This window comes from Parasteatoda tepidariorum, chromosome 10 (assembly GCF_982258835.1).
Source record: "Parasteatoda tepidariorum strain Cologne lab strain chromosome 10, Ptep-v5.0, whole genome shotgun sequence".
Taxonomy (NCBI): Eukaryota; Metazoa; Arthropoda; class Arachnida; order Araneae; family Theridiidae; genus Parasteatoda; species Parasteatoda tepidariorum.
Genome location: NC_141764.1, coordinates 53,192,371 through 53,219,657, shown reverse-complemented (window position 1 = coordinate 53,219,657; position 27,287 = coordinate 53,192,371). Strand labels below are relative to the sequence as shown.

The 27,287-nt window shown below is 29.9% G+C and overlaps 1 protein-coding gene across 1 annotated transcript in view; it reads right to left on the bottom strand.

The window, feature by feature from the left end:
* Positions 1-240: 240 nt before the first annotated feature.
* nord (neuron derived neurotrophic factor nord) overlaps positions 241-27,287 on the bottom strand; it is a 73,991-nt gene continuing 46,944 nt past the window's right edge. Inside the window, exons 2-6 of the mRNA XM_016068187.5 lie at positions 24,343-24,556; positions 15,263-15,396; positions 8,302-8,614; positions 5,632-6,020; positions 241-2,790 (exon numbers count right to left, since the gene is read on the bottom strand). Coding sequence (XP_015923673.2) covers positions 2,138-2,790; positions 5,632-6,020; positions 8,302-8,614; positions 15,263-15,396; positions 24,343-24,548 — 1,695 coding nt within the window. The 5' untranslated portion in view covers positions 24,549-24,556 and the 3' untranslated portion in view covers positions 241-2,137. The remainder of the gene's footprint in view (positions 2,791-5,631; positions 6,021-8,301; positions 8,615-15,262; positions 15,397-24,342; positions 24,557-27,287) is intronic.

Sequence of the window (27,287 nt, the reverse complement as noted above, 5' to 3'; positions counted from 1 at the left end):
TAATGTTTCTGGAGTAATTTAAATTACAAGAGAAATACTTTCACAAATTTTTGGGTGTAAGTTATTTATTCTAGTAATATGTAAGGATACATTTCTAAAAGTTCGGCTTGAATTTTAAGCAAAATACTAGAAAAAAATCCAAAATACAACAAAATTATAAGTAGTATCTAATGACTTATTATATCCATTGTTTCAAACTATAGCATATTTATAAAGAAATGCATTAATAAAACTATAAAATGACTAAAAACAACTTTATTTTATCACAAAATTAATTACAGCAACATATATTACAATTTATTACAACTATGTATCAAAGGGAATTACAGTATATTTCGAATGCCTTTACATAATATGGTGGATTTTTATCAAAATACTGAAAGCAATTTCCTAAATGAATTGTTCTGTAAGTTTCTTATCACAGAAATTTAATTTTAATAACAATTATTTAAACTTAAATTTCCTGCATTTGAGAAGCAGTATTCAATGTGACATTAAAATGGTTTAAAATTTAATTTGAGTGTTCAATCTCCCACAAGAACAGCGTTTTTTATCAAATGCCATAAAGTCAGAAGAATACTAATGCAAATACATAAGTAATCAAAATTTAAAAGGTATTGTTCTGCTATCATGAGAACTTCTTTTAACTGAAAGTCAAAAGTTGTCCATTGTTATGGAAAAGTAAAGTCCATACCTATAATTTAATAATGTTTCAAAAAACGTGTATTTCCCACCAATGTAAAATGGCTAGACCCATACCTCTATTCCAAGTGATTTATCTTTAACCACAGTAAATGCTAGCACGTGAGTTAGGTGTCTGGAAGAGTTTTTGTGGCAACAAGACAATGCAAAGAGTGTTCAAATTATTCTTCGAATGGTTTTATAAAATAAAGCTAAAAGAAATTTTAAACAAAATATCTCTACCATTTAAAGTAATACATTAATTATAATATACAATTAGACATTAATTTTATAACTACTGAAAACTGTTAAGAATAATTTTTCTTTTCTTTTTTGGTATTGCTAGAAGCACCTTGTAAAAAAAACGATGTCATCTTCTTTTCCACCTCTAAAGTGTTAAGGTCATTCATTAGAAAGAAAAAACGATTTTACTCTTTGATTCCAATTTGTATACTTTCAATATCATTTTCATGTCTTTCCATCGCCATTCTGCCTAATTTGAAGTAAAACTTGGTGACCATACATTGTTCCGATATACCATGACAAGCTTTCTCCCACTGGCTGTGTTAAATTAGTTTTAGTGCAATGATGCTTGCTCAGCTGTAATTATTTAGACACAAGGGGGTGTTAGAAGCCATCTCTCTCACTGCCTCTGGGTGAATATAAAGTTCTAATAAAACCAGTAATTCGACTATGGGATAATGTACAGAACTTTTCAAATGCACCATGCACCTTGTATTTATTTTCTATTTTAAATTAAAAATTAGGGAGAAAAAAAACTGCATAGATGTTAAAAATATTTTGATCAAGTATGTAATAATAATTTTTAAAGAAATTAAAATTCATAGGCACAATAATTGAAATTTCTTAATTAATTATACTTAATATTCTATAATACATTATCTACAATGTTAATATAGGATGACTCACTCAATGTTGACTAATTTCAATTCTTAAACTTTATATAAAAAATACATAAATAATTATCTATATTGCACAACTAAATGAACATTCGAATGACATGATTCTAAATTGCTAAAAAAGTTTATCTAATAGACATCGATTTTATAAATAGAAAATACTGAAGGTTGCAGTCACATGAATTCTCTAACCTGTAAGCTCACGATAAAAACCATATGTACAAAATAAGTTTCATTCACATAGTATATATAGTTTAGATATGTTCATTCATGTATTTTTTTCTCCATAAATAGTCTAATGAAGTAGAAATACATAGCATCGTTATAATTACAAATTGGCACCTCATAATCACGAGCATTGAAAACTCGGTGATTTAAAATACTATACATTACTAACATGTTTACGAGAATTCATAATTTAATGACTGATATTTAATATTAGTTCGTTTAATGTATTTACCACGATCATATAAGCTAATAGATGGCGCCACTATTTCATATTCACTTTCCCTCTGGGAACATCAACAAATGAAGCATCAACTCTTATTGTTCGAACAACTATCTAATGTCGTGGCCCATACTTGTTCATATGGCAACATTTTGCCTTTTACTTTGGTTACTTGCACTTCAAAAAGATATGTCATTCCAGGATGTAACCCTTTTATTTTTTGCATAATGAGATTATTAAAACGTCGTTTGCTAAATCTGTGATAGCGACGGCAGAGAACAGTTTTTCTGAAGGTGCTGCCCTCTAGCTGAGGTTCACAGAAATTTTGTGGTTCTGCAAGTGTACGTTCCATGAGTTCATCATATGCAGCTTGTCTATAAATGCAGTATTTAACTCGCTCATCTGGAGATGTTTTCCAACCGATTGTGATTGAATTACATGTTGTTAAGGTTTCAAACACGCGAACACTTTTATCTTGGGGTAGAACGGGGAAAGGAAATGCATGCTTTTTGCCACTGATCCATAAACGAACTTTTCGGGAGTGCATCGTTGTGGATCGAATGGAAAGACTGATTGATGTCGATGAATTCATTAGTGCTGCCATCTGGCGTGGTATTTCTAAAGTTTTCACATCCATCACTGTGGTTGAAAGGATTTCTTGTTTCGGAGTTCCACTTTTTGAGATGTGTATATTCACAGGTCCAGGGCCAGTACAAGACTGCACAAACAGCAATACAGAACCTGTATTATAAAGAAATACAGTTAAAATACATTGTTTAAATGTGCGAAATTATAATTTTATTTTAATTATCACTAAATTTAGTTAAGAGAATTTCATTGGTTTTCCAGACCGAATTCAACTATCAAAGGAGTGGAGACAGAGAAAAATTTTAAGCAAGCCTTTAATTTATATATATGTTAACTCAGTGTTTCCTAACGTGGGGCCCACGCCCCACCGGGGTGTAATTTGATTATTAAGGGGGGCAATTCGAAAATTGACTCTACATGAGTTTAAACCTTTTGCTCCGGGCCATTTAAATGCAATGTTAGATTTCGGTGTCGAAATTGGAAGAAGTAAGCAAATTCTTAAATAATTGCGGCCAATAAATATTATAAATTCGTTTGACGAGAATAAAATATCAACTGGGCTTTTGGCGTCATCAAGTTAACCTCACTGCAGCTCCGCGTGGATCCCCGGAAAAAATCATACTATAGGAAAGAATTTAATAAAATCGTCAATATCAGCATTTCTTAAAATGGTTCTTTACAAAGTTGTAAAAGCTATGCCACTCAGTAACAACACTGTTAGCAGAAGAATAGACGAAATGAGTGAAGATATTGAAAAACAACTTGTTGAAAAGCTGAAAACTAGAAAATTCTCAGAGCAAACGGATGAATCAATTTTGATAGACAGTGTGGCAGTATTGATAACTTATGTAAGATATATTGATAAAGGGCATTTTTCTGAAAAAATGTTGTTCTGTAAAAGATTAGAAAGCACCTGCTCCAAAGATATATATAATAAGCTAAAAAACTACTTAGATGTCAATAATATACCAATGAAAAATATAACATCTTGTGCTGCAGATGGTGCTCCTAATATGATGGGCAAGAAAAATGACTGCTTAAAACTGATGAAAGATGAGAATCCAGGAATGATTTTTGTGCATAGGGAAAACTTGGTAGCTACAAACATCTCGCCTGCTCTAAATGAAGTACTACATTCAGTAATAAAGTGTATTAATGCTATTAAAACTAATGTGAGCGCCTCTTCAAGCTATTTTGTGAAGAATAAAAACAGACCATATGAGACTTTTACTTCACACTGAAGTAAGATGGCTCTCTAAAGGGAACTTCTTGAAAAGATTTATGAAACTGTTTGATACTCTTTGTGATTTTTTTTTAGTGACAAACCTGAAATGAAGTATCTGTTAATAGTCGTTTGTAAAGCATTTGTGAGTTATTTAGCCGATATCTTTGAAAAACTAAATAGATTAAATAGCAACTTCAAGGAACAAGTAAAACTCTTGTTAATGCAAAAGTGAGGATATTGGGTTTTATTACCCTTATTGAGTTATGTCAGAAATATATTAACAACAAAAACATTGAGCAGTTTCATTGGCTCCAAAAATGTGAAGTAAATGATACCGCTTTACTTGTTATTGTCGATCATCTGAAAATTCTATCGGCCGATTTAAAAGAAAGATTTTCTGACTTAAAACAAATTGATTTTCCTACATGGATGATGCAGTCAATGTTAGTGGATTTGTCTGATATATCAAATATGCAGTATCAAGAAGAACTAGCAGAAATGCAAAATGATGAGTCAGTTAAAACTTTATTTAATATAAAAGGAGTGATGGCATGGGTTTGTGAGGAAACAGAAATCAAATAACCAAATCCAACCAACTGTGCAAGAAAACTGTTGCTACTGTTTCCATCTTCATATTTGGCTGAATGTGGATTTAGTGCTGTAAATGATTTACTGGTAAAAAAAAAATCGTCTGGATATAAAAAAAAGGGGGGGACTTGAAACTGAAGCTAACCAAATCAGAACCAAGCATAAAATCTCTGTGCAACAAGCATCAAAAACAAGGATCTCACTAAATTAAAATATTGAATTATTATAGGAAAATTTTTATTAAAATTATTTAGAATTTGAATTTTAGTTTTTCATTATATGTTTTGAAAATTTACTTACTGTGTTTCGTTAACTATTTCCTAGTGATTTCTTCCTAAAACACATCATTTAAGTTTCTTAAACGAACAATTCAATTTTTTTAATATTAAAAATTACGTATATGTTACATAGGGGGGCATAAAAATCTTAGAAAGGCTTAGGTGGGGCATGGCACAAAAAAGGTTGGGAAACACTGTGTTAACTGATGTTGGATATGCAGTATTCTTCGAAATATGTAAAGTGCATGGCCATCTCCCAATCAGAACCACTCGAGAAATTGAGGGTTCTATTGATTTTTTTTTTTTGACAATATTATACCTATACAATTCTGAAAGATAGTTTAATACAATTCTAAAAAGTAGTTTCATATTAAGTCTCTGCCTGTTTTTTTTAAATTTAATTTGAGATAAATAATCTTATTTTATGAAACAAATATGAAGTGAATTTTTCAGCATTTTTACTTTCAACATTAAAATAAAGAACGCAAAAGCACACACAGCCTACTGTAAGTCAGGGAGATCATTTATTATCAAGGCCAACGGCTGCGATTACAGCGTGGGGATAGCAATTTGGTCAGCATTGCTGCACTGACCACCTTTACTTCCCTAGCATGTAAAATATGCGAGTTTGACAAAAACAATGACAAATTAGGCAAATGTTCAGAAATATATTCAACTGCAGTAAACGCATTAAATAAACATATGTTAAATTACTTATTTTAGATAACGACGTTTTTTGGCAACGATTTAAAAATAAGTTTAGTTGTGGAAACGTCTTTTTCGAATACTGAACAAATGTTAAATCATTTTTAAAAATGATTTAATAGCACTTTCAGTTTTATCAATTGCAAACCTGCGTTGAAGTATTTATTTCTGACAATACTTAATAATAACACCACTTACCAGCATTTCTGCTCATCTGGTATCTCGTATTAACAGTATATCCATTTGATTCATCCAAAGTGAAGGTTTCTAAAGAATCATCCTTCATCTTTCTCATTTCTGGGCCAGAGCTTCGAATGGTAGCACTTACACCCACATAAGCCGACGAAGCGTTCGTCACTGTATCTAAAACGAAGACGTCAAAATAGTACGTTTTTCCCTTCTGCAATCCCTTGTAAAGATGCCATGTTTTACGTCCTATGCAAGACAGGTTGGCTCCATGTCGAATTGAATGGGTATCTGCATCATCATGATGAATCTGGTAAGGAGAGTATGCGGAGTTTATTGCATGCAATGAGTTAGTCCCGTAGAGATCAACTTCCGCTGAGCAAAGAGAGTTGTAGTTTTCTCTGTAAAAGAAGAAGGCATATGAGATGTTTGTATAATTATTAATACAGGGTTATTCATAATTCCCTCCGCCTGTAAACGCCATTTTTCTTTACTACAACTGGCTTCAGTGGTACATGTTACTGCCATCTACCGGCAACTGCTTAAATTAAAACTTGAATACTTTCGGAATAATTTCATATGTTCTTTCTTGCCACATTCGTCTTTGTGTTTTTACTATAACGCTTCGAAACCCCGGAGGGAATTATGAATAACCCTGCATATCTATTTCTGAATATAGTTTAGCGATAGGCTCGAGTTCCCAATTTATGTTTTATTTACAACCCTTTTAAATCTTCCATATGTTAATACATATAGTTTGTCTAAAGTAAGAACTCCCCAAACCATTCGTCTGGACCAGTGGCGGTGACTATGGTAACGAGGTATAACTACTTCAAGTAGGGGTGTGGGGTCTTTGTTTAGGACAGGTTTTGGATAAGGTCGGAAAGAGAAAGGGAATCTTTTTCTTCAGTCTACTGTGTTAGCCCTAGAGAGAAGAGAAAAGTTACCCTCCCTGAAATGAGCAATTCTTGTTTCCGTATCAGCAGACCTTGGGGCGGGGGGAGTTCTAACGGTAGACTAACTATACATCATACACGACATATATCAGTAAGATAGTCTCGTTCCAGACAGACTCCATTCAGTATGGTACTAGTACGGTAGTGACAGCAAATGTGATCCTTATATGTATGCCAGTTTTTCGTGAGACTTTTTAAAAGGCCCGATCTTCTTATTTTCTTGCCTTCTTACTTCTTTGTCATTATACCTCGAGATTTTGTAGATCTGCATCGTGAAAGGATCACTAGCACTGTCAATATCGTTGAATATAAGTACCATGTTATATGGAATCTGGCATCAAATTTGGCTATTGTACTGATGTATACAAGAGTGGAAGCAAAAAAGATCTGGAAGGATTGTAAATAAAATTTTAATTTTTTATGCATTTAGTGCAAGGCATATTTTTGCTGCTTTCATTTAAGTTCTTTTTACTCTAAAATCTGGAAGGATTTACGGATAACCTTGTTCTAGAGTATCGACTAGAATATCTTACCTATAATACCTATAATAATCTATTATTTACCTATCTAATTTTATAACATTTGTATTATTGAGCTCGTTTGCAGAATACGCAATAGCGAAATGTCGTTGTAGGTATATATCGGTTCTAGGTATATGTTGGAAAATCGAAATCATCGGATAACTGGAAGTGATTTATTGGATATATTTTTTTAAGTTTACAAACTTATACAATTATTATTAAGAGAAAATATTAAAAGTAAATTTCTACTACTATCGATAGAATTAGTACAATGACCTTTCGTTATTACGCATTCTGCAAACGAGCGCAATAATACAAAGGTTATAAATTTAGATAGGTAAATAATAGATTATTACAGGTAAAAAAGGAATAATTTAATAGATAAAAAAAGACCCAAGGTTATACTAAAGGTTATAAATAGGGACAGCATTTTTTTCGACTTTTTATTGCAAAATAGAACTTTAGAACAAAATATGAACTTCAGAGTTAAACGGTAATTTTGTAAAACTACTTAGTAAGTTACCAATCGCATCGAAATTCTTTTATTGTGATCAAATCTAAATTCACATTCAAACTATTTTCGAATCATAAATCACAATTTACAGCCTCCATACGAAACACCTACCGCTGTTCGCATTTACGCGATTCCCGACGCGATTGATTTTCAAAAGACTGAGATTGAAGAATTGCGATTGATATCCAAGCGACTCACGCATCAAACATAGCAATTCGTATTGACGGGCCTTATAAATCGCAATTTGTTCTAAAGCGATTTATAAAGGCGACTAAAAGATTTAAGAATCACAAAAGATTACTATTATTGACGATTACAAATCATTCCGATATAGGTTATTTTTGAATAATGTCGCAAGCAATTCTTTCAGATAGATTTGGTTGCAAATCGAAAGAAGATAACGGAATAATTTGGTTATGTAGAATTGCGATAGAGGCTAGTTAAGTAAAATCTCACACTTACTCCTAAAACCGAAATGCAGGTTAGATAAGCTATTAAATAGGATAGTCGAAAAGTTCTATTGCCTATTGCAGTCGTAACAATGTTTCATGCATGATTCCGAAGCAGAATCCTTTGACGTAAAAAATATAATTCACATAAGTCACATAGCAAGCAGTCTTATAGTTCATTGGATTTATAACTTTTAACTTAAGACTGAATAAATATCAGTTAACTTGAAGAAATACGTTACCTGTTGTTCGACGCAACGCAATATTCCAATGGTCTATTCGACAAGCTGGCCTTCCAAGAAATCAGAACTCGATTTCGTTTGATTTTAACAATTTGAACACCAGGTTCTGGAGGAAGGGGTGGATGATGTGGCATGTGGCTGATGGCACGAGTTGTCACCAATATCTTCGCACTGGATTCGCTGTCCGATTTAAGATCCAAATTGTACAATCCGGGAGGGGCTCTTGGATTGGTGTAAGATCGGCGTTCGTTTCCAATGTAAGTAGCTGAAGGAGATGCAGATGGTGGTCTGAGCACGTGATTTGACCAAGAAGCTGTAAGAAGAGAGCATATTTAAGATTCTAAGAGTGAACAATCTCTAAAAGCTTGAAAAATACAAATAATTAAATAATATTCTTGAAAATGTCATTAAAAGCAAAAGTTGGAACACATACAAATTAGAAAAATAAAGGATATTTCAAAATGATTTTGGATTGAACAAGTTATCTTTACTACTTTCATCAAACAGCGTTTCTTACATTCCTGGAATCGATAACTCTTTTAAATTTCTTCCGGCTTACTTTAAAAATTAATGTTTTGGATGCTTCTAATGCCATTAATGTTGCTTTAAGAAATGTTTGGTTGACTATAACTAATTTTACATATGTATATGTATTGTACAAGTCTTCTCTCCAACCAATTGGTACTTTCTTCAGACAACGTTTTTCACGCTCTTGGATTCGATAACTTCTTTATTAAATCCCTTCTGGTTTGCTTTAAAATTTAATAGCATTGCAGTTAAGGCTGCATATAGGATGTTTTGATTGGATTTGATTTCATATAGCACCTAGACTGTGTATTAATGATTACAAATATGAGGAAGGATGTTACTTCAAGAGAAAAACACAGACCTAAACACGAGATAAAAAAAAAAGCTGCATACTATCTTTTTACATCGAATGGTAGACCCTGAGACCACTAATAATTTTTTTGTGATGATTCGAGTCCAATTTTAGAGGTCCCGGACCAATGGACCACCATTATTTTCGAGCACTGGCTACATTTAACTGAATTTTATGCAAATATTTAATAGAAGTTAATAATAACAATAAAAAAAAGGAACTAGAACAAATATAATCAATTAGGGAATTGACAATAACAAAACAAGTTTGGGATCTTTGACGCTTTTTTATAATGACACTCAACTATAGCCCTACCTTAAATATCTCATATATAAGTCAAATCAATGAAGAGAAAAAAAAAGAAAAGAAAAACACAGAGAGAGAGAGAGAGAGAAACAGTTCAATAAGGTGCCATAAAAAATTCCTTTCTACAACTTCCTCATTATTCAGAATTTTTTCCGAGTGGCATTGACCTTGCAATAATCAAATGCAAGAATAAGAATTTAAGCATTAAATACTAGACTTGAAATATGGCATCATAAATTCACCCCAATAAGACTTAGAGAAGTTTGTAACACAAAGTTAAAAAAAAATGGGATTGTGAAATTTGATTACCTTAAAAAAAACTGGTCCAATCGCATAAATATATTGAAGTGACAGATCAACCCGAACGAAATTGAAATAAATCTGACAATAAAACGAACGCTTTGGATTAAAAGGAGTGTCTTCTAAGAATAAAATACGATAGTACACTTAAGCTTTTTATAGATGCAGTGAATGAATAATTTTGTCTAGATTAAAGGTTTCCGAGAAATTTTTGATCGCTGGTTTTATAACGAAGTAAATAAATTCTTTTAACGCTCCTTTGAAATAAAAACTATTTAAATTCCTTTTCAATTTTCGAAAAGATGTACTTCGAAACTATGTACTTTCGTACTTCGAGATGTACTTTCGATCTTTCGAAAGGTGTACAAAGAAAAATCAGTGCAAGGTTTAACCTTAATATCGGTACTTCTAACCGTATTATTCAGTTAAATGGTCGAACCAGAGACTCCTAGGATCGGAGAATGCTCAAACCATCATAGAAAAGGGTTTCAGCTAAAGGTGAACTATATTACGGCACTTCAAACCATATTGTAGCACAAATCAGTTGCGAACTTAATAAGGTATTAAAATGTTCTGCTTTAGTATAGTTTAAACCATAATATCGGCATCACTTAATGCATAGTGGCTGCAACTTTAAAAAGCATTAACCCCAAGCTAAATCAAGCTAAATCTAAGGGTGCGTAGCTAAATCTTTCAACGAAAAATCAGCACCTTTTAAGTACTTTTTAAGCACTCAAAAATATTTTTAAGCACTATATACATTAATAAAATGCAAAATAATTTTCAAACACTTTACATGATCTTGATAAAACCGTGCTAACCGTGGGAGGTTCTCGTGGTCTTCCTCTCCATGTAACGCAAATGCAGGTTAGCTCCATCAAAAAGTCCTCCACGAAGGCAAATTTCTCCCAATACTCGATTCAGGAGTTCCCTTGTCTTCTGGATTGGGTTCTAAATTACAAGGCAACGGAGTTGAACATTAGTAGTCGCAAACCCGAAAATTGGGTCGGTTGTTCAACGACGAGTATAAAATATAGTTCATCGTACACGGAAGTACAGTTTAGCCTTACTAAAGTTGCAGCAAATTTTCACGATAATATAGCAGTTTTATGGTATTACACTACATCGTGAAATAAATTGCGGCCCATTTGCACGATAACATGGTCTGAAGTACTGATGCAATTGTTCAACTTGGCATGTACTGAATATCTTAGTAAGGTTGTTAACGATTTGTACGATAATATGAATCAAGGCGCTGATAATATGATTATATCTTTAATTGATTTTCTGAAAATGTCTTATTAAGGAAAGTAATGTGTAATTAATTTTAAACAACCACATCTTTAAATAATTATGTTATAGAAAAACTCTAAGTAATCATAATTAGAGTAAGTAATCATAATAAGAAGATGCAAGCAAGATTTTAAAGAATTTAAGAACATTTGAAAAGGATGCAGAATTCTATATTTAACACAAAAAGGAAGTAATAGCAAAAGTTGTTTTTCATGCTGGAAAAAAAAAGTTGAAGTTGATAATTATGTAATAAAATATTTGTATCTGAGCAGCAGCAAGTAGAGGTCTATTCAAATTTCTCCTCAACAGTAGCGAACAACGTATGAGATGCATAAAAGTGCAAAATTCATAATACAATTTGCAAACAATGAAATATATAAATGTAAATAAAAAAATACAATACTTAACAGAAAAATTTAAGGAATAAGAAAATTAATAATTTAAAAAATCAAAAAATTTGAAGGTTGAAAATATTTGCGGTGTGAAAAAGAATGATTTAAAGAGCCTCCTTATACGAAAGCAATTTATGTTTCAAATTCATCACTTTTCGGTTCTTCTTTGTGATTTTAAGAAAGAATCCCCATAAATCTTTTGAAGGGACATTTACAGAAAGGGATTAGCAAACGCCTCCCTCAGAGTTATGGTATTTATAGATATTTTTCTTCCTAAAAATTCCCTTTCCCCCTCTTTACTTGGGGCACCAATAAGGGTCAAGCACTTACACATGCGGATTGTTCTCTAACAACGAATGTATTTTTATTTTGAAAATTAAGAAAAATAACTCGATTACTAGATGAAAGTCTAGAGTTTCTAGAGAAAGTTTTCTTGAGCATTTGTTAAGAAGGCAAACATTTAAATTTCTATAAAAATATCAATGATTTTTAGTTGTTTTTCTAAAATATTTTTTTAAAGTTTGAATGCGAAGGAAAACAGGAAAAAAAAAAATCTTGAATTAATTGCTTCAGGACTATAAGACCTGTTGTGAGAATCCTGAAACAAATATTCAAAGAAAAAAAATAAAACTAATGTGTTAATTGAAACAAATTTACACACATAAATCAGCCATCTAGTAATTTTGAATAATTCTGTTGATAGTAACTCTGAGCTTATAGCAATTCTGCTACAGATAACAGCGAACAAGACAGAAAACGTATAAAGGGTTAGGAATAATTCGTATTATAATATTTGCGGTAACAGTGTTTCATAAGAACTTAAAAATGAGCTGCGTGGTATGTCTGGCTAAATCTTCCATATCTAACAGTTAGGTTAATGTATAATGTGCTTTTAATTTTTAATTTCAAAAATTAAAAATTTTAATTTAAGGAGTTTCTTATAATTTCGTTTTCTAGAAAATAAAATTAAGCCGCTTTCTAAAGCTTTCGTACAAAAACATTTTTCTTTCAAAAAATAATAATAATAATAATAATAATTAAGCTTAGCACAAACTAAGGCCTTGAACCACAAAACTTCACATTTCAAGAAAGTAAGTTAATCTTTTCGGATTTATTACTAAAAAAGTACATCAAATTGTTGATCTAAGACGGATTCCTTAGATACATTATAACGAAAACAGCTCTGAAACTTGGATCTAAAAAAGACCATCTGCGAGAAGTGACATTAATTTTACACTTCCTAAATTCAAAACACAATTTTATTTACATAATCTATATTTCAACTAAAATTTTTCTGATTACTAAAGAAGTACATTTCATAGAAGTCGAAGCAAAATTCTTTAAACATAAAAACTTGACAATTCTTAAAACTTCGATCAAAGAAGACCAGCAGAGAGAAGTCAAAATAATTTATCATTTCTTAAGTTTCAAACAGTTAAGTTTTCCATAATTTATGTTTAAAATAACTAACTTAATTAAAAACTTTCTGAGGACTAGAAAAGTAAGTTGCATAGAAGTTGGATTAAAATTCCTTAAACATATCAACTTTAAAACTGACAATTCCTAAAATCTCGATCTAAAAAGACCAGCAGAGAGAAGTAAAATCAGTTTTTCACTTCCGTTATTTATATTTCACTTAACTAACTTAAATATTTCTGATGACAAAAAAAAGTATCCTTCAGAGAAGTCGAAGCAAAGCAATTTAAACAGAAAAACTTAGAAAGTGCTTAAAACTTCTCTCTAAAATGACCAGCTGAGAGAAATCAAAGTAATTTTTTTTATCCCAAGTTTCTAACAGAATTTCATTTCCATAATCTACATTTTAATTAACTGACTTTAATAAAAATTTTCTGATGACTAAAAAAGCAAGTTTCATAGAAATTGAAAAGCCGAACATAAAAACTTTGACATTTCTTAAATCCTTGATCTAAAAAGATCAGTTGAGAGAAATCAAAATAATTTATCACCCACTAAGTTTCCAACAGAATTTTATTTCCATAATCTACGTTTAAAATAACTAAATTAGTTAAAAACTTTCCGAGGACTAGAAAAGTAAGTTGCATAGAAGTCGAATTAAAATTCTTCAAACATAAAAACTTAGACAATTCCTATAACTTTGACCAGCAGAGAGAAGTCAAATCAGTTTTTCACTTCCAAAGTTCTAGACTAAATCTAATTTTCATAATCTACATTTCAAAGAACAAACTGAAATTCTTCATATTACTAGGAAAAAAAATTCACTTTTTAATTTATTCAGTTATTATTTTTTCTCTCTGCTTGAATCAGATATGAGTTGTAGAACTTTCCAAACTAATGAATCAAGCTCAAAGTAATCGCTTTCGGTGACTGAGAAACATTAATTAGCATTCCATTCTGACTCACGCTGTCTTTACATTGGGACATCAAGACACTTCAAAATCGTCAAAGTAAGAGGGATTTGCCCCCTATTTCAAGGCTCCAAAAGTGCCGCGTGCCACCTGGGGTATTAGGCAAACTCAAGAAACCCCAGCAATACAGACAGAGAATCTAAAATTAGCCTTTATAATCATTTGTCCCAGCTCCTATTCTCTGCTTGCATAAGGTGTAAAACGAGATGTTTTATAAAGAAACTCAGGCGAAGTCAATACTACCAGAGACTAAGCGTGCCATCTAGAAAAAAACAAGGATTTGAACGGGAAAAAAACAAAAAGGGGAGGGAGTCAAACTTTTTTTTATTAGTTTCACCAACTTCAAGCCTCACATTTTACGGTTGGCAGAAAAACGACAACGATTTTTATTACTTTTCTATTCTGTTTTTTCACCTTGTGTCATTCGGTTTTTTTAAATTATTCTGTCTGGAGTTGTGTTTAAGTCAAAATGGATGGACCATATTTTTAAACGTTTAGTGCTTGCTGCGCGTTTTTAATTCGAAGTCCTTCCAACAAAGTTCAATCACCCTGTTTTGGCAACACCTAGTTCATTTTCACCAACGTGTGTCAGGGAATATATTTTGTAAAGAAAAAGGTTATTAATTCGAGTGAAACAGAGATAAATTTTAAAGTTCCAGCATTAAATAAACAAGATTGGTGATTTTTTTTTTTTTTTTTTTTTTTTTTTTTTTTTTTGGAAAACGAATTTTAACTATTTTGGTTGACTGTTTCCACAACATTTTATTTTATTATTAAAATACAGCAGACAGTACTGCAATCATCTCTCCTACAAATATTTTTTGATTTTTACTCAAAATTGAAAAAAATATAAATACAATTTGGAGGAAGAAAAATATCTAATTAAGGACAAAAAATAATGCTAGATGAATCATTAAGTATAGAATTCGGGATTTAAAAAAAAAGAAATTAAAAGCAGTTTCATTGTCCAATGAATCTTGAGGGTAATTCTACAGTCGCCTTTGATCTAATTTTTGCTTCCGGCAATAAAACAGGCTTTATAGCTTTTAATATCGCCATCCTTATGAAGGAGTCGTCAGGTATTGATTAAGTCTTTATTTCTTCCTTGCTTAGATATTAATGTGCGATGTCTAGTGAGCACATTCTTTTAATTTCATATTTGACAGACTCTAAAAATAAATATTTAGGAGGCCTAAAAATAAATATTTTGACGTATTAAACAAAAAACGAACTCTAAATTCTTGAACAAATGAAAAAATAAACTTGAAAAACACATTTTTCTAAAGTATCAAGAACGCATAGAATTTAAGAAGGGTTGGAAGATTATTGCATTTATAACAATTGACTAGAAAACATATGAGCTCATCATAAGATACTATTAAAATAAAAATAGAAGAAACTACCTGAATGGTATGGGTCAACTATAGAATTTTGATGCATGTTGTGTGATATTCTCCACTCCAAAGTTGCATGAGAGGAACAGGGAGTAACTGTGACAGATATAGGTCGATACGTTCCTTCCAAAAGGAAATATAATCTGAAATTATAAAGAAAAAATATCCAATTAAAAAAAATTCTTATTGGCCCGCAGGGAACTATTACATTCTTCGCCACGGAAGATGGTGGAAATGCTGCTCATTTAACGTTATCTGGTGCGCCCCTGTTAACCTGAGCGAGTCTGAGTCAAAGAATATATAAGTGAGTCACATTATACATTCTTCGTCTGAGTCACGGAGACGAGCGACATTACCCACACCACACTGCCATTAGTCAGATACCCGTTCATAGAGTGGGCCACATTCGCACATCAGAGAGGCACTCATGCCCCGAGAGGGATTTGAACCCGCAACCATTGGCTGTGCAGTCAGGCACTCAGATCGCTTGGTCACCTGGCCGGCTCAACACTTAACTATTATATCATATTAAAGCCTTCACAGAGAAATTGAAATATTAAAATTTCGAAAAAAAAAGAAGAAAAAAAGAAGAGAGGAGGAATACTAAGAAAGTCTGTATTTTTTACAAGTGAGTCTGTATTCGTTGCAAAGAAAGTCTGCGGACTACAAGAAAAAGTCATGAAATTCCAGTTTCTTAAAGATTTACCAGTACACAGTAAAACTTCTGGATCAAATTACGGTATAAAGTACCGGTACTTAGGATGCATCATCCGTAAAATCCACTTCACCGTAAAATCCATTTTTTCAGTAAAGTATTATACTTAGAGTACTATACTTATATTATTACCGAAAAATTAGAGTGATTCAGTGATTTTTTGGTGATTATTACTGTGAAAATTCCGGTTTATCAAATTTTTTGTTGTATAATATGTTGCGGTAAAAATGCATTTTATGGTATAAAGTACTAGAACTCTGAGTGTTGGTACTTTTACCGTAATTTGATTCACAATTTTTTGCTGTAAAAACTACAGTCGTTTTTCGTATTGTACTTTGATATTTTTAAAAGCGAAAAATAAAAATAGTTTTTATCGTTCATAGGTAACGCAACTTAAAACTAAAAATTTTTTTAAATATAAAATTTGAAATGCACAGTAGGTATTCCTAATTTCACCATGTTTTTTAAAGTAGAATTATGATAGCTTTGTATTGTAATGGATTTTACATGGTACATTACGTTTTTTTTTAAATAAATATACATTAAAAGAAAAAAAAATATTTAATAGAAATACATTTCTGTGCACAATATATTTTATATTTAAAATTATACAAATTTATGCATAATAAAAAATGAAATATAATTTTTAAAAAACTGATCTAATTAGTAAAATAATTATGTTTCGTGTTCTTTAATATTTACTTTACAAATCAATAATTATAAAAATGGTTTCAATTATTTATTAATATTTTACGAAAATTAAACTATTAGAAAATATTTTTGTAAGACATAATTAAATTTATTTTTAAACAATTTATAGATATTATTATTAGGAAACAAACATACTAAAATAATTTTTCCCTTTAACTAATAAAACTAAATTATTCCTGTATATAATAAAAATATTTTATAGTTTAGCCAGAAAAACATTTTAAAATATTCGTTAATAAAATTTTGTACGAAATTACAATTTTTTCAAACATTTATAACAATGTCAGTAAATTACTAATACAAAGGAAAAAGAACTGTGTGCAGTGGTAAATCATTCTCTTCAATTTACTCAACCAAGAGCATAGTAATACATTAAGTATGTCTGTATATCCTTATTCTCTTTAATTTTCTGAAGTTGGATAAAAAAATTTTTTATGAGTGTTAGACTTGATAAATACAAATAACATGCTTAAAAAAAAAAAAAAAAAAAAAAGGAAAGCCTTATTTTTAGATTATCAATTTCTTAGAAATCTCCAAACGTGGGTTGATAAGTTCGGTGTTTCGTTTACAAACAAACGAAAGTTTTAATCAAAATGAGATCTAAGAAAGATATTTAAAAAAAAAAAAATCTTATGTTTATGTACAAGAATAGTGTGTTTAGCGCAAGATATTTCAGATTCTCTTAGCATTTTTTTTCACAGAAAATTAAAAGAACTAGGCATAATTAAGAATTAGACATTTTTAGATTTAAAAAAAAAATTCTTAAATTTATATTTTTTTGTTCTTGCGCCCTTTAAGAAAAAAAGAAAAGGGAGGAAGCTATAAAAATTTAGAACTCTAAAAAGTGATACTTGGTCTCTTAACTAAACAAATAGATTAAGAGCGAAAACTCTAATAACTGATAGTTAAACTGAAGCAACGCAAATTTCGGCAAAATACATACAAGAAAATAGTACTTTAAAAGTAAAGCAACATGTTAATATAGATTTTGAAAACACAAAATTAACGAGAGAAAAGAACGAGTGATGATTATAAAAATCATTGATTTACTCAACAAACAATAAGTATTTTAATAAGGAGATTATCCAGGAATAAAACAATTTTGATAACAGTTCCATATTTCTTTTTATTTTATTTAATCCTTTTAAACACTTTTATTCCCTGAACATTTTTATCCAACAATTTCTTCATATTTCACTTTTATAAATAATTGAAAATAAAAGATTGTCGCATTGACTCAAAACCTCCTAGAAAAGAGAAGGCCTTCGCACTGATCAGTAGTTCGACGTAATAAACATAAACTGCGCAATAGGGAGAAAATACGAAGGAAGTCACAACGTTCGGACAACTAAAAGATTGAATTCCTCCTTCATTGTAACCCGTGTGAATGCTTACTATCTTTTAGGAGGTATTGATTGACTGTTCTTAACCCCTTAACGATCGGTTAATTTTCAAGAAAACGGTCATAAAAGTGTCTATTTTTTTATACGCGTATATTATACACGTATTTGATTAGTGCTGACATCTAGTTTAAATTAAACTATCTACAATTACCTTAAAAATATCCTGGTATCGTCATCTGGTGTGTAAAATGAGAAATGAAATGTTTTCCGGGAAAAAGAAATGAATTAGTTTTATTCTTATTGGCGCGTTACTACAAAACACTCCAGCCCGGAAATATCACGGGAGCGAGAAGGAAGGGGTTAATACATATTTTCAGAATCTTTGTTAAAAATGAAGAAAAAAAATTTACACGTTAATAGTTACAAATAAATAGTAAAGTTATGAAAAAAACAAAATCTATCGAAGTCAAAAGAATCACAACTAAGGAATAAAACTGGTTTTTATATTTTTTATCTCTCAATCCGCGCTTGTGATTTGATAGAGTGTTTTTGTTTCTGCACAGTTAAAATATTAATTTTGAATCCATAATAAGTCCGTTTTTTTTTAAAATTTATTTAGCGTTTGACTAGGATTCTAAAAATGTATTTATAAGACGGTGATATTTTATCATAAATTGGAACTTTTTTTTATGAAACTTTTTATCTACACGGATAAAAAAGTTTTGCTAAAACGACCGTACTGTATGGTAATGACATTTCTGTCGAAAAATTCATAATTCTGGTTAGTAAAACCAAAAATAAACGTGGTTTAAACCATTCATTTATTACTTTTTTCGTTCCATTCTAAAGTAAAAGTTTATCGGAAATCGTAGTTTTAAAATTATAATTCTTATTGCCACACATTTAATAACAAATACAGATACTGAAAAGTAAATTTTACCAAATAAATTGTTTTCACTCCATGTACTAAGGTATAAAACTGCCAAATTTTGCCAACTATTCATTAAAACTATATCTTATCGCTATATTTACCAAACTCAATACCAAAGCGCTTTGGTAAAAAATACCGAGCTTTATTGTGTTCCCATAGAGCCAGAAACACGGTAAATTCTACCATATTCTGGTAGTTTTGACCATACTTTTTTCTTAGTAAAGAGTTAATGAATGCGTCGATGTTAATATTAATTATCTTAATATATATTTAATAATAATATATTACATTAATGTGCTTATAACACTAATAAATATTACATTTCAGAACAATAACTTACAGAGAAGTGTAATCTTTAACAAAAAACAAGTTGAGTTCTAAGCAACACATAACAAGAAATCCACTTTTTGAGGGTCAAGGTAAAGGTGAAGTTTTTATGGGGGTGGTAAATTCGCAAATCAGTAAATAACGTGATGCCTCTCTTCCAAAAACCGTTTTAACTGGCAAAGGACGGAATTAATTAGGTTCTAAGCAAATGACCTCGCTTTTAGGAACGCAAAAGAAGATCCGAAAAATTCTTAAGTCATGCAGAGGAGGTCCCTAAAAGTATGGAATTTGAGATGATGAGGGATAAAGGGAAATTGTAGAAATTCTACAATTAGTCTTTATTCGTTTTGCGGAATTTTGGTGTCGAACAGAATACAATCTGTGTTTATCTGTAACTGTAGAAATGAGATTAAATCACATGCTTCGTTTTTTTTAAAAAATAACTTATTGATCAATAGTAAATATATCAAATGTACGCAGTCTGTATTAAGTGTTCGGTTAATGTATTTTTTTATTATTATTTTTAAGTAGGTCTAAAAGGCAGTTTTTTCATAAAATCCAGAAAAATGATTTGAGTTAGCTTAAATATTAATTAATCTGTATTTTGAAAATAATTTAGTACATTGCAAATATACTTTTTTACTGGAATTTCTAAAAATGATTTTCTGAAAAAAAAATTTTGAATAATATTTATGGAGTTTTTTTTTTAAGAATGATGTGTTTTTAATAATGATTTTTTAGTCTAAAAATCGTTTTAAAAATTAAATCTACTTTTTTCGACGAGCGAAACAAAAAAGTTTTCAAACAAGCATATATTGCCGTACAATAGAAAAATCGGCAGTTAGTGCCAAAAAAAATTCAAAATTGAGATTAATTTGCGTCTTTTATAATTAACTACATATTGAAAAAATGGAAAAAAAATATTTGTCTAGCCACTTCTATTTAGCGTAGAGCACTTATGTTGTTTTTTCAATTGCAAGGCATTATATACGATAAGGAATTTTCGATTTTTGAAAAGATTAAGGTATGCATAGGCTTCAAACGAAAAAAGTATGCAAAATAAATATGTTATCTTTTTGAATTTTTTCATTTTATTTTCAAATATAAAAAGATAAGTTTCGAAGAAACACTGAAAACATAGTAGTTATAGAAATTTTATTAAAAAAAATTTCATGCGGAAAAATTTCTTGGAACACAGAACTTGTCTGATTAAAGATATGAGTGGGGAAACAATAAGTAACTACGGTAAGCACCCAACTAACATAGTTCTATTAATAATCTTAAAATGAAAAAGCAAACAATAGTGTAAAGTGATGATAAATGCTTAACAGAAATGACATTTTGATTTGGATAAAGTCAAAAGTATAAACCTCTTTCACCAAAAGCATTTAAAAGACAGAGGTGCAAAAATGAAGAATAGCTTTTGGCTTGAAACTATGCCAGTATAACATCGCCAAAACAGCAATAAGTTCTATTTTTGGGTGACCCTGGCGCAGTGAAAGTAGTGCATGAGACACAAGAAACAAAACAACTAACAGTTTCTTTGGATTGTTTGTTTAATTTTTTGAAACGTTACAATTACTCTTTCTGTTCACTTTTATCAAGTAGTCTTTCCTGTATATAACTACCTGAGATAACATCGAATCTGGGATCTTAAAATTCCGCTAATGCTTCGAAGAAATCGTTTAAACATCATTCGTAAATTTACTTAATGGAAGCCATTAGGAAGCTTCTTTTTGTTCTCTCGGTATATTTTTTTGAAATCGTTTACGTTCGTAAAGATTGTGAGTTTAGTTGACAGGCTGAAAAGTCTGTCATTGTGTTTCTTGATTTGTACGTAGAATTTAATATCATTGCTTTTATGACTGCTGTTATACATGTTTTAGTATTGGCTAATTTAAAAGCTTTCAAAGTTCACACAACTTGTAAAATATTGCAAAACAACAGTTAAAATTATTACTTCAAAAAGGTAGTAGCCTCATTTTTAGTTTTAAATTGCCTGGAATTGTCTCTTGCAACTGTGACTGCGCAATTATTTTTTTAATAAAAAAATCTCAACTGTTTCCTTTTCTTTTTTTTATGAAACAAAGAAAAAAAATAGAATTTTTCTATAACAAATAGATTTAAAAAAAATTAACATTAAAAATGAAAAATTTCGAGTTCATTTTGTTATTTTATTTAATAAACAAACTTTTTAATGTATTATTTTCGTAGTGAGTCAGTAATGTGAAACCTATTTTTACTTTAACATACACAAATATTTGTGTATGTTAATAACCGAGTTACATACACAAATATTTCATTGCTGTACGTTGAAAAATTTTCGATCATTATCTCATAGAACATTTAGAATTTAGAGGTAATACGAGTACAGTAGAATTTAGAGGCAATACTAGTACAGTAGAATTTAGAGGCAATACTAGTTATATTGCGTTGTACAAACAATTCCAAATATTTGTGAAAAAATTTTCTTAATATTCTGCAGGATGCAATACATTAACAGTGCACTGCTTCATGATTATAATTAACAATAACATGAAGAAAAAGGCTCGTAAACATACTTTTTTAGAATACTACATACTACAAGTGTTTTTAGTATACTACATACTACAAGTGTTTTTACTATAAACATACAAGTATAATAATATTGGATAGTGCATTTTTTCAAGCTTAGGTGTTAAAATCCGTTGGAAGTAGTGACCCGGAAGTCTCTCGACGAATTTCAACGCCTAGTGCCATCTACGCTTAGCTTTACATCGTCAATATCCATAGGCATGATCTTTTGAAATATGTTGTTCTTTACTGGATACCTGCAAGTAACGTCATCGTAGGTAAATCTTACACCTATCCAATTAAATCTGATTTAAATCACATGGTTAGGCATAATCACTTCACTTCTTTCTCGAGTTGCGAGCACCCAATTGTTAAGACTAAAATCGTCTGCATTAGAAAGGAAAAACAGGAAGAAAAAAAAAAGATTTGATGATCGTAAGTGGCGATAAAAACTTGCTTTAATTGTACATAAAAAGTTAATTTTCTTCTTCGAAATGACATTTTTATTTTATTTTTACATGTATTGCAGTTTGTATTTAAACTTAAAGATAAGTTTCTACATTTCGAAAGTATTTCATTTTAAAACGACTTTACATATTGATTAAAATTTAGAAAATAAATACATCGTTTTCACATTTACAAACTTCATCTCAAGGAAAGTTTCTCGAAACTTTTTTTTAAAAAATTTTCTTTCCTTTCAGATTTTGTTAAATCGAACATACATGTTACAAAATAACTGGACAATAGAACTAATAATTCGGATATAGTATATTATTTATACTTAACATAATAAATTTAATATATATTATATTAAAATTGGTGTTATAATAACTGATAACAATATAATAGTGGTTGTTAAATATTACATGGTTCCTTAAATTAGATCTGTAATTAAAAATTATATTACCGCACGTAGTGTCAAAAAAAACCCATTAATTACTGCATTATTTTTTTAGAAAGTAATGTTATTAGAAATTGTACGTAATACTAGCTGCAATTCTATACTTAATAAAAAAGCAGACGATTTATGTTAGCTCTACAATAAATACTTTAAATCAGAATTGATAAAAAGTTGTCCCCGTTTGCGTTAAGATTAAATAAACAAAATCCTCCTGGATATCGATTACATGAAAGCTTTGCTTTTCATAATCCATAATGAAATTTAAAACAGCGAAAAGGTAAATTTAAATTTTCAACGTTAAAAACCTTTAGGTAAAAGAATAAAATAAGAGAGGAACTTTCGTTCATACTCCATTTCGGTGAGGAAAGATATATTAAATTTATTTTTAACGTCAAAGACCAATGGTTGTTAAATCGGTGTAAAGTCACTAATTTTCGGATGCGATTTCTGAGTGAAGGAATATCTGAAATTTATTTTTTACCAGTTAATAAGTTTAGTTAATAACCAATAGTTATTTATAGGTTGAAAGCTAAAAGAAGGGCTCGATTCTGTAAGTGATTTCTGTGTGTAAAATTTCGTTACTATTTAATTTTTCAACGTTAAAAACTAGTAGGCATATATACTGAGAAAAAAGTAGGGTAAAAACTACTAGAGTAGGTAAAATTTACCGTGTTTCTTTCTTTATGGAAACACCAAAAAGCTAAGTGATTTTTTCTTCCAAAGCACTGTGATAAAGATTTTGATTAAATTAAGAATAAAACATGGTTTTATAAACGATAAAATTGTTCATTGTGGTAAATTTTAGTCATTTTATCACGCTACCTCAAAACATGTCATAAAAACCAATTATTTGATTTAATTTACTTTACAGTTTTGTAATTTATACTAAATGTGTGGTAATAAGAACAATAATTTTGAACACCAGATTTTATGGTAAACCGTTACAATATGAACAGAAAAGTTACCAAATGAATGGTGTAAATACGGTATATTTCGGTTTTCATTACCAGAATTACGGATTTTTTTTTCTCCAGAAATGTCTTTACCGTAGTATGATAATTTTACCAGAGTTTTTTTTTCCGTGCAGGTAAAACGATAAAAGAGGCATTCAGTTTCGTACACGATTTCTGTGAGGAAAGATGTGTTTCAACTTAAAAACTAGTGATAGTTAAAAAGGGAAAATAGACATTTAACTTTGTGCGGGTTTTCTGTATGGTGAAATTTGCTAAATTTAATTTTTTCAAGATAAAAAAATAATAACTTTTAGAGGTAAAAAACTTAAAACTCATTTTTGCATGTGAACTTTTGTTTGAAAAGATAAATGGAATTTGATTTTCCAGTGTTAAAAACCACTTGTCACAAGAAGTAAATATATAAAGGAGGACCACAATAATAAAGGAGGACCACAATAAGTAAATAGATAAAGGAGGCACTCACTTTCGTTCGCGATTTCTGAGTGAAAAGATTATTTAAATTTAATATTTCAACATTGAAAGACAATGGTTTTTAATATTTAAAAAGCTTAAGCCTAATTTCTTCTCATTAAATGGAATTTCATCGTTTAAAAAAATGTTTGTTTATAGGTAAAAAGATGAAACAGGCACTTACTTTTGTACGTGATTTCTGTGTAGCAAGATGGTTATTTCAGTGTCTTCTGGAATGAGTTTAGTATCATAATATATTTCATGCTTATATTTCGGAAAGAAAGGTTTAGTATGCTTCGTCGTTGATGTAAAATGATGATTGTTGAAAGAGTAACACAGTGATGGAAATACTAGTGAAAAAAGTAGCCAATATCTGCAGAAATACTTCATTTTGAATTCTAAAAGGAGTAAAAGAAGAAATAATTATGAACTATTGATATTTTCACAACTATATACAAAATACTCTATTTTTAAAAACATGGTTGTGATTTGCATATTTTTGCTGAATAAGGGAAGGAAAGTTATAATCAATGCTTACGTAAAATGCAATTTAATTACGTAATTACGTAAAATACTTACGTCAATTTTTTAAAATGCAAAACTATGTAACAACTACATAAGAAAAAACTCATTATATATATATATATAAAAAAAAAAGAAAAAAAGAATAAGAGTGAAATAAAAGTTGAATTTGTGTAGAGAAAAAGTTGGAAAAAGTTTGTATTAGGATTTTAAAAGGTCGACAGTTAAAATATAGAAAAAAAAATTCAAAATAACTTCTAAAGAATAAATATTTTAAAATTTTAAAAAACGGATCGATACGTCAAATTTTTTATGCAGTTGCATTTTATTCATATGTTTGAATTAAATCCTAAAATTAGATTACTACAGAATAAGTCAACGCAAATAACAAGGGGTGTTGTGATTTTCTTATATAAGGATGGTAGAGGGTGACGGCTTGTTCTTGGTGACAGGGAAGAAGGGCAGAACTATAAAAACCTGCTTGCGTAATTAAAACAATAATCTCGAGAAACTGAAGTGGTAAGATATTCAAAAATATGCAAATCGGAAATAGCAGTTGACAAGGTTCAAGGGATCAAAAATATGCACCCATTTTCCAAACTTGCCAGACGTAAATGAGAAGAAACAGAAGTGATTTGAAATATAAAACCTAAACTTGCTAACGAAAAATCGAAAACAATTATTAATAATTACAATTAACAATTTAAAATATAAAAAATACGTTCATATTTCAAATCACTTTGTTTCTTCTTATTTACGTCTGCCAAGCTTTTGAAGATGGGCACCTGTCTTAGAGAGCTTGAAACATATCGACTGTTATTTCCAATTAGTATATTTTTGAAGTGGCGAATGAAGTTTTTAATCAAGTAATAAATGATTACGTTATGAGCCACGATGGCTCAGTTCGATGCCGGCGATGGCCGGTCGATAAATTCCGCATCCGGCTTGCACCGACCTCAGTGCTAACGTGAAATATCCTCAGTGGTAGACGGATCATGGGTTAGAGTCCCCTTGCCGTCAGGATAACCATGGGAGGTTCTCGTGGTCTTCCTCTCCATGTAACGCAAATGAGGGTTAGCTCCATCAAAAAGTCCTCCACGAAGGCAATTTCTCCCAATACTCGATAGAGGAGTTCCCTTGTCTTCTGGATTGGGTTCAAAATTACAAGGTGAACATTAGTAGTCGTAAACCCATAAAATTGGGCTGGCTGTTCAACGACGGTTATAAAATAAAATAAAAATGATTGCGTTATATTTGAACACCCCCAAATGAGTGCAACAGAAATATTAAATAGGTTGATATTATTTTTGTTTAATTTAAAGTTGTAGTAAATTTTTTACGACAAGAAAAATGTTTATGACCCATTTGCTTAATGAATCTGAAAAATTGTTTTGTAATGCTTTCATTTTGTTATCACTGTCTAGCCAGCTAACATTACCGTTTAAAAGAGCTGCGAATTACTTTAACAGTTAAGATAAAAGAAATAAAAATAAATATGCTTGAAATTGTCTTTCCTGATGCTTTTAAGTTTGAAATTTGTCGTTCAAGATAACTTTATTAAATTAAAAAAAGAACAGAAAAAAAAACAAGATCCAGTTAAAAGCTCTAATAAAACGCGATCTCCTCATCTTTATCTCGCTATTTTTTTTTCTTGTTTTTCTTTTTTCCACATGTGTGTCACCATCTACAGCTAACTCCACTGGCAAAATGGAATCGCAAAAGTAAGTTAAATTCATTATACAAAACTAAAGGCACTGAACTTTCGCCAAGTCAAAAGCTTTTCATAAACTTTTCTAAAAACTTAAGAAAAAAATACAAAAAAAATTATTTTGATGGGAAAACACTGGTTAATTTCAAGTAAAAATAATATGCTGAGATTTAAACGTTAAGTGGACAAACAATCAATAATATTTTCCATCTTTCACCACTTGTTTACTATCAGATTTTGTGTGTTTTACACATTCATACAAAAGAATGTTTATAAGTTACGATAATAATATAATGTTTATAATAATGTTACATTTACAATATTTCACTTACTATCTTACATTTATAATATTTTGTTTACATTGTTATATTAATAATGTAAAGATCTATCTATGTTTATAACATTAAGAATTATAATTTTAATGTTCAAAATTTATAATTAAAATGTCGCGTTTATAATGTAATGTTTATAATAGTGTACTTATATACTAGCTTTATAATATAAATATTGAAAATGCTATGTTTATAACGTAATAAGTTTTTAATATTCCTTCAATATGTAAATGAAAAAGAAAAAAATTCCTTTGTATTGTAAATGTTACATCAACTTTTCAAAAAAAAAAGAAGAAAAAAAAGGTAACTAGTATTTTGATGGGAAAATAACATAGTTTGATTTCAAGTAAAAATATTGTTCTGTGCTTTATATGTTTAAGTGGGTTTTTTTTTTCATGAAAAATAGAGATCAAAAAGTTGTAAAACAGATCCCTTTTTTTTTTTGATAAAATTATCTAAGATAAAATGTAAACTATACAATGTATTTAAATGTATCATTTATTTTTTAAATATACTATACATCAAAATTTTTATGTGATTATAATGACTTCTTTTATTTTAAATGTT